The sequence below is a fragment of the Pundamilia nyererei genome, unplaced genomic scaffold, assembly GCF_000239375.1.
Source record: "Pundamilia nyererei isolate P.nyererei 1_Seehausen unplaced genomic scaffold, PunNye1.0 scaffold00304, whole genome shotgun sequence".
NCBI classification, from domain to species: domain Eukaryota; kingdom Metazoa; phylum Chordata; class Actinopteri; order Cichliformes; family Cichlidae; genus Pundamilia; species Pundamilia nyererei.
The window spans coordinates 8,510-15,455 of record NW_005187705.1 but is presented as its reverse complement, the minus strand read 5'-3'; the positions used below and the strand labels follow the sequence as shown (position 1 = coordinate 15,455).

The 6,946-nt window shown below is 48.3% G+C and overlaps 2 protein-coding genes across 2 annotated transcripts in view; one reads left to right on the top strand and one right to left on the bottom strand.

The window, feature by feature from the left end:
• The first annotated feature begins 6 nt into the window (after positions 1–6).
• LOC102207277 (nuclear pore complex protein Nup98-Nup96-like) lies at positions 7–3,030 on the top strand. The gene is made up of 7 exons (XM_005751225.1): positions 7–27; positions 208–344; positions 419–640; positions 915–1,156; positions 1,399–1,553; positions 2,006–2,117; positions 2,324–3,030. Exons 3-7 carry the CDS (start codon positions 603–605, stop codon positions 2,518–2,520), a joined length of 744 nt encoding a protein of 247 aa, XP_005751282.1. The 5' UTR covers positions 7–27; positions 208–344; positions 419–602; the 3' UTR covers positions 2,521–3,030.
• Positions 3,031–4,521: 1,491 nt separating this feature from the next.
• LOC102207007 (uncharacterized) overlaps positions 4,522–6,946 on the bottom strand; it is a 10,928-nt gene continuing 8,503 nt past the window's right edge. Inside the window, exons 4-6 of the mRNA XM_005751224.2 lie at positions 6,235–6,263; positions 4,949–5,041; positions 4,522–4,843 (exon numbers count right to left, since the gene is read on the bottom strand). Of these exons, the coding sequence (XP_005751281.1) occupies positions 4,586–4,843; positions 4,949–5,041; positions 6,235–6,263 (380 nt within the window). The 3' untranslated portion in view covers positions 4,522–4,585. The remainder of the gene's footprint in view (positions 4,844–4,948; positions 5,042–6,234; positions 6,264–6,946) is intronic.

Genomic DNA, 6,946 nt, shown 5'->3' with positions numbered 1-6,946 from the left:
CTCGCCAGATACGAAGCCGCCTTTCAGGTGAGCCGCCGCTGATTTTCTTTGACTTCATTTCTGACTGTCGAGCGTTCAGGTTACATTTACACTCGTAAAGCTTCGTTTCAGTGTGTTCAGCAGAGGGCGGTGTGTGCGGTGTGACGGGTGTAGCTAGTGACCTGCTTGTGTTCGTGCTGATCGGTGATCGTTGTTTCTGTCCTGCAGGGCTTGTGTGAGGCGGGGAAGTACGCCTGTGCACCCCTGCCTCCATACCTGGAGGCGGAGCAGCCAGATCTGGAGGAGGCGTCCAAACGGCCGCTGTACGACCTCTGCTTCCACCTGCTCAAACTCTACAGCGACAGGTAACCAGGCTTCAGCCGCTGGTTGGGTAAAACGTGCAGAGCGCTACTTTAACGCTTCTCCTGTCGCCCTGCAGACACTACGGCCTGCAGCAGCTGCTGGAGCCTCTCGCCGTCACCTGGGAGCGCCTGGACTACCGCCTGAGCTGGCACCTGTGGGGCGTCCTGCAGGCGCTGCACTACACCCACCTGAGCGCCCCACGGCAGGGCCTCCTCCACGCCAGCTACGCCGCGCAGCTGGAGAGCGCCGGCCTGTGGCACATGGCCGTCTTCATCCTGCTGCACATCCCCGAGCACGCGTACGTTCACCGCGCCGCCAGCACGGCGTTTCTTCAGCAGCTTGGCTCTGAGCCAAACAGGGCTCAGGTTGTTTTACGACTCGGATCTTTGAATCCTCGAGTCTCATGGAAACAGCTGACGGCTCTCAGCTGTAGGCGTGTTGGCTCGGTGATCTTCAGTAACAGTCGAGTTGAACGTGATCGTTGCGCTCCGGCCCGCTTTGTTCTGGAGACCGTCCTCACTTTAGATCTCAGCTCGTTGTTTCCTGTCTGATCTTCTTCTCTGCGTCTTCAGTCAGAGGGAGCGAGCTGTGAGGGAGATGCTGGCGCTGCACTGCCCCCTGCAGGAGACGGAGGACTCTGTCCGCAGGGAGCGCTTCCTGACCGAGCAGCTGCTGATCCCGGAGCGGTGGATCCACGAGGCCAAGGCCACCCGAGCCCACCGCGACGGCGACAGACACCAGCAGGCCCTGCACCTGTACCGAGCCCGATACTGGAACCAGTGCCACCGCCTGCTGATCCAGCACCTGGCCTCAGGTAGACCCGCCTGTTTGCACACGCGGTCTGAACCACGTCCTGCAGAAGAGTCAAAAACTTCAGACTCCTCTGATCTGAATAATTAGCATCATTACATGGTTACATTAGAGAGAATTAAAGTTCCAGTTGGTTCAAAAACACGATGAGGCAACAAGTGCTGAGGCGCTCGAGTCCACACATCACGCTATGTTTCATCTGTGAGATCAGTTTGTTGAATCTCGCTCTCTCTCTCTCTCTCTCAGACTGCATCATCAACGATAACCACGACTACCTCCTGGAGTTCCTGGAGGGTCTGGCGCTCCCCGAGCACTGCGCCACCATCCAGGACTGGGACACAGCAGGGGGGGTTTACCTCGACTACATCAGAGTCATAAAGACTCTGCAGGACATCCAGCAGGTACCAAACACCTCTGAGTGTTTCTGATGCTCAGCTCGATGAGGGCGACTGTTCTTTGAAAGTAAAAGTACTTCATTATGATGCTTATTGAAGTAGAAGCACAAACTTACTGTAAGTGTAAAAGTAGTGATGCAGTAGTTACAGAAAGACGTTTTCAGCTCAGGTTTTTCTTTTCCTCACGTCTCTGGCGTCTGCGGCGTTCACACGAGGCGATGTGATCGCAGCTCGAGCTCATTTCTGGTCGTCTGCATTAGAGCGATGAACACGAGCAGCATCGAGTCTCTGCTTCACGCAGCACGCCGTGGTTTCATCCAACAGTGTTTGGAGAATCTGGAGTAACTCTGAAAGCAGGGCTGTGAAATGCTGTGAAATGCTGTGAAGTCTTCACGTGTTTGTGTAACTGTTTTGTCCTCACGCCGAGTTTGATCTCGTGTTTCCGTCCTCGCTGTCAGATGGAAAACGCCGGCTACGAGCTGGAGCGTCTCTACACCGATGTGACGTCTCTCTGCAGCAGGATCGAGCTCCTGCCCTGCCGCACTGCTAAAGACCGCCTCGCCCAATCAGGTAAGAGAACAACTGCATCTTTGTCCTGATTGGCTGATGTCAGATGGAGGGGAGGAGTGTGTGACTGAAACTGTCCAGGCTCGCAGTAGCGGACACACACACACACCTCTCTAACAGAAACGAGCAGTTTAAAGTCTGAACAGCTTCCGCAGCTACATCAGGTGATCTAACAAAGCCCCGCCCCCTGGTCCCCTCCCTTTCTGCAGAAATGGCGAAGCGCGTGGCGAACATCCTGCGTGCGGTGCTGAGCCTGCAGCAGGGCGATACGGCCGACTCCCTCAGCATCCCGCTCGCCCAGCTGGCGCCGCACATCAGCCGCCTGCCGATGCCCGAGGACTACACGCTGGAGGAGCTGCGAGGCCTCACGCAGTCGTACCTGCGACAGCTCATCGTCAGCCAATGAGAGCGCAGAGCGGGACGAGAAGCTTCGGCTGCTCAAACGCCTCGAAACTGACACCATAAAAGATGAGGCGAGCAGTGTGTGACCTTTAACCCCACGTCTGTCAGTCTTTTAGCTTGTGCTCAGATTTAAAACCAAACAGGAAGTGACACGAGATTTGCAGCGACATCAGGGAAGCAGTCAGAGAAAAAAGGTTCAAATACTTCCTGAGTGATCATCAGAATTTATTCTTCCTCACTTTATTTTCAATTAAATAAAACGACCTTGAGCTCAGACGTGATGAAGGGCTGCTGCAGGTTTGAACCCCCACCAGAGGCCGCTCCACCGCTGACGTTCCTCTGCAGGAACCTTCAGTTTAATTGTTCAGGGTATTTGTTCTTTTGCATTCTTTCATTAGCTTCTCCTGAAACATCAGGATCATTTGATCCGACTCAAACCTGCTGACTTAAAGCAGACGAGTAAATATTAATAAACAGGAAACTGGGGGAAGAAACGGGAGCAGTTCAGAGTAAACAAAGCTCAATCTTTAACTTCCAGAAACGCTCCCCGCTGTTAGCTGTCTCCTCCTCTTTGTGTTGGACTCGACTCGTTTGACCTCTGACCTTCAGAGAGCGGGTCGACGTGGTGTTTCCCCCTCGGTGGGTTTAGAAGCAGCTGTCTGTGTGTGATCACAGAGCAGGCGGCGGTGGATGTGTAAAATGTTGACGCTCTATTTTTGTAGGTGTGTTTCTGTGTGGATGTAACTCAGATCGTTAGTGTCGCAGCTTTAAAGTCAAGAGATTCCTCCCAAAGCGAGCCGCCGGCCCGAGGTTTCACTGTAATTATATAAATATTGTATATTTTTGGAAATCAAACGGGAACATCAGGTCGTTTTTATCCCTCGATTGTTATCAGATTGGATGCAAAGTCTTTGGAAGTGAAACTCTGCTTACTCATTTATTTTTCTGTTGTAGATGAACGCCAGCGATGTTTTTGGGTTTTTGTTTTTCTAAGTGAAATTGGTTAGACTGTTTGAAACTCGTTCACTCAGCGATGCTGCAGTGTGTGTGTGTGTGTGTGTGTGTGTGTGTGTGTCTCTGCTTGTTTTCCTCATGTTTGATATTTTTAATAAAGTCAAGTAGAAATAAACAGGTTGTTTCACATTATTGTTTTTTGAGCTCGGGATCAACTAAAGCTAGCTGGGAATAAACGTTCTAACAAAGCTAGCTTAAAAACAAACCAGCAGACACACGGGGTGAAGCTGCTTCACCTGCACAGGTGGTTTAATCTGTGCCAGAGCTCCAGCTTGACCTCCCTGAGAATATTCAGCCTGTTCATCTCACTCATGAGTGTCAGACTGACATCCTCGGTGGGAGGACACACCTCTCGTTCTTTATTCGGTCTGTGTCAGGACACTCGGTTTCTGTCATCAGCGTTTTATTTGAGTGCTTCAAGTCAAAGTTGCATCCGGGTGAACGGCAGAACCCAAAGTTTGAGGAGCGTCGAGGTCACTGGTTCAAACCACAGTTTTGAGGACCTGCGGTGGTGAATGTCATGTGTGGAGCTACCAGGACTTTAGAAGACTAACATTTCACTGTGTTGAGTAAAGTGCCGGGGCGTGACAGGCCCAGAACTCTAGCCTCATTAGTAAACTGCGCAGTATTTCTGGAAGTTGTACCTCTAACCAACCATGGACTTTCCACAACCCCCAAAACCACAAAGACTCCCCACAGTCCCAGGAAGTAAGCATTTACCCTCACCTCAATAATGCTGCTGAGCTAAGCTAAGCAGTTCCTGACAATGATGTATAATTTACATAGACGCCATAAAGGTGCTCGTCTGATAAAACCAGTGCACGTACGTGGAGCTGACAGTGGTCGTCTGAGCACTTCTGAAGCTGGAGCCGCCTCCAACCATACCATGTTTTTGGAGTTGGACTGCAGCTGGTTCTGTCTGAATCATGTCTGCTGGGATTACGGTCTGTGGTTGGTCATGTGATGGCACCTCTGGTTTGTGGGGTTATTCTTCAAACTTCAGATTAAACCAGCTTTATTGTTTCACACAGGAAGCATGTACAAACAAGTTATTTTTAAAACTTTTGAACTTTTTGAATATCTATAATCTGATTGTCTCGCATTTTAGCCTCGGCTGAGATTGGCATGGCATGACTGATTCTGCCTTCAACCCCGTCCTTCATGTCATAGCCGAGGATCTCTGCCAGTTTTTGAGTTGACACATAGAACTCCTGCTCCTTCTTCACCTCCACCTTAACCCGAGCGGTGTTTTTAGTGATGGCGGAGACAGATTTGATTTCAATTCTCCCGCTTTGGATTTGTGCGCTCTGAACCTGCACAAAGATAAGAAGCTGTATGTTTAATATTTATCACAGGCAGTGTTTTAGTCAGTGTTGTTGAGGCTGGTTCAGTTCCATACAGTGACTTTCAGCCGCTACCTTTGAAGTTTCAGCAGCTGGAGTTGCTTCTGGGGCTGGATCACTGGAACCGGTCTTCTTCCTTTTGGGCTCCAGTGGTCCAACGAGCGCAACCTGAACAAACCACCATCACAAAGCTTAAAGATGAGCTGGCAGATCATGGCAGTTTGAATAAACGGCACATTTGGGTGTCTGTCAGACATTTAAACCAGAATGACGTTTGAGTGGAAAACCAATCGAGCACTTTGTGAATTAATTTAATATCAAACAGTCAGCAGTCCGATCTCAGCAGCTGCTGCGGTTTACAGAGGCAGGGGTCAGGGTTCTGGTTTGGACCCAGTCTGACTTTTGAGCTGTTCATGGTTTGAACGTTAAATCTGTCGTCCAGCCACATTCACCTTACTGTGCTCGATTAATCTGAAAACATGACGCCGTCGTCATCAGACTGGCATCATTCACACCTTATAACACAAACTGATCAAAATCGGCGTTCAAGTTAAAGCCTTACACAGTGATTATGAGGACATCCTGTATCACTGTATCATATCAAACTAATCTGGTTTATCTTTTGGGGCCGTTTTTGCCTTTTACCAGATATGACTGCAAGGAGCCGACGGCAAAGGGCTGCAGGTTTGAATCCAACCCAGATGGCTGCATTCAACCTCTGTGGTAAACAGTCACATGCTCACACTGAGCTAAACTGGCACTCGGACTAGTTTGTTTAAATATTAAAGCATGAAAATGTATTCCTGCAATTTTAAAAAGGTCCTCCCAGGTAAGAATATTGGAATGAGGAGGGCTCTAAAGCTGACCTCTTTAAGGTTTAATACGAGAGTGTATTCACTGGTTGAGCAGGAGCAGCCAAACAAATGAAAACACAAGCTCATGTGCAGGGTAATAAAACGGGCAGTGAAAAGAAAATATAACCTGAATAATAGATGGTTATCACAGTCAGGTCCAAAAATATTTTTAACACAATCTCTTAATTTCAGGGACTCAAAAGTATTTGGACAAATTAAATGACTGACAATAAAATGTTCATTTCTCATACTTGGTGGAAAACCTGATGACAGCCTGAAGTCTTGAACTCATCACCGTATCCTGGGTTTCCTCTTTGTTCATGCTCTGCCAGTGTTACTGCAGCAGCTCTCAGTTGCTGTTTGTTTGTGGGCCTTTCTGTCTGAAGTTTAGTCTTCAAGTGAAATTCTCAGTTGGGTTAAGATCAGCTGATTGACTTGGCCATTCAAGAATATTCCACATCTTTGCTCTAACAGAATGGTCTATCTGGATGATGATTTGCCTCTTACCTTGTCACGCTGGAAGCTTTTCCGCTGACCTTTAAATGAAGAAACTGTGTTACTTTTGGTTTGAGGTGAAACTTCTAAAAGACAAATGAGTTTCTGTTGTTTTAATGTAATTAGCTCGTCAAGAGCCTGTGGAGGAGTTCACTGGCCATGGCCCAGAGGTCGTCAAGACCAGAGGTCGTCAGTGGTTCCCGAACTTTTTTTTTGCTAGGCCCCCCTTTGTTTTACAAAGTAACACGTTACAACAATAACGTGGCGCACAGCGTCACGTTATTGTTTACATGAGATGAATTTCTACAATGACAGAGACAAAATACTGTTACTGTTAATCTGACTGTCTGCAGGTTTTACACGCAGTTACTGTCCCTCCATTTACAAAGGCAGAGGCGTCACACTGTGATTATTTTACTGTAGTTGTTTTTTCCTGTGTAATAATATTCAACATTGCTGTTTTCAAAAAATGCCTCTCTGTGCAAAATGGGTTCAAAAACATAAACAGCTGTGGGATCCTGTTAGTCTGTGATTTGAACCGAGGGAACAAATCGTGGCAGGATCAGCCTGATGTTATTTGTATCCTGCTGTAACTTTACTGTATAAAGAGCAAACATCTCCAACATGTCAGGAGTAGTTAGTCATTACAACAAGTGTTTGTGAACTAAAAATCAAGAATGTGGGATCCTGTTTGTCCGTGATTTGAAGAGCCCAGCGCTGCTCC

What these genes read in the sequence shown, in the direction of transcription:
- LOC102207277 (XM_005751225.1), top strand. Translation starts at nt 603, where the DNA reads ATGGCCGTCTTCATCCTGCTGCACATCCCCGAGCACGC. An exon ending in GATCCAGCACCTGGCCTCAG is followed by an intron (nt 1,157 to 1,398) that starts GTAGACCCGCCT and finishes TCTCTCTCTCAG; the next exon opens with ACTGCATCATCAACGATAAC. An exon ending in AGACCGCCTCGCCCAATCAG is followed by an intron (nt 2,118 to 2,323) that starts GTAAGAGAACAA and finishes CCCTTTCTGCAG; the next exon opens with AAATGGCGAAGCGCGTGGCG.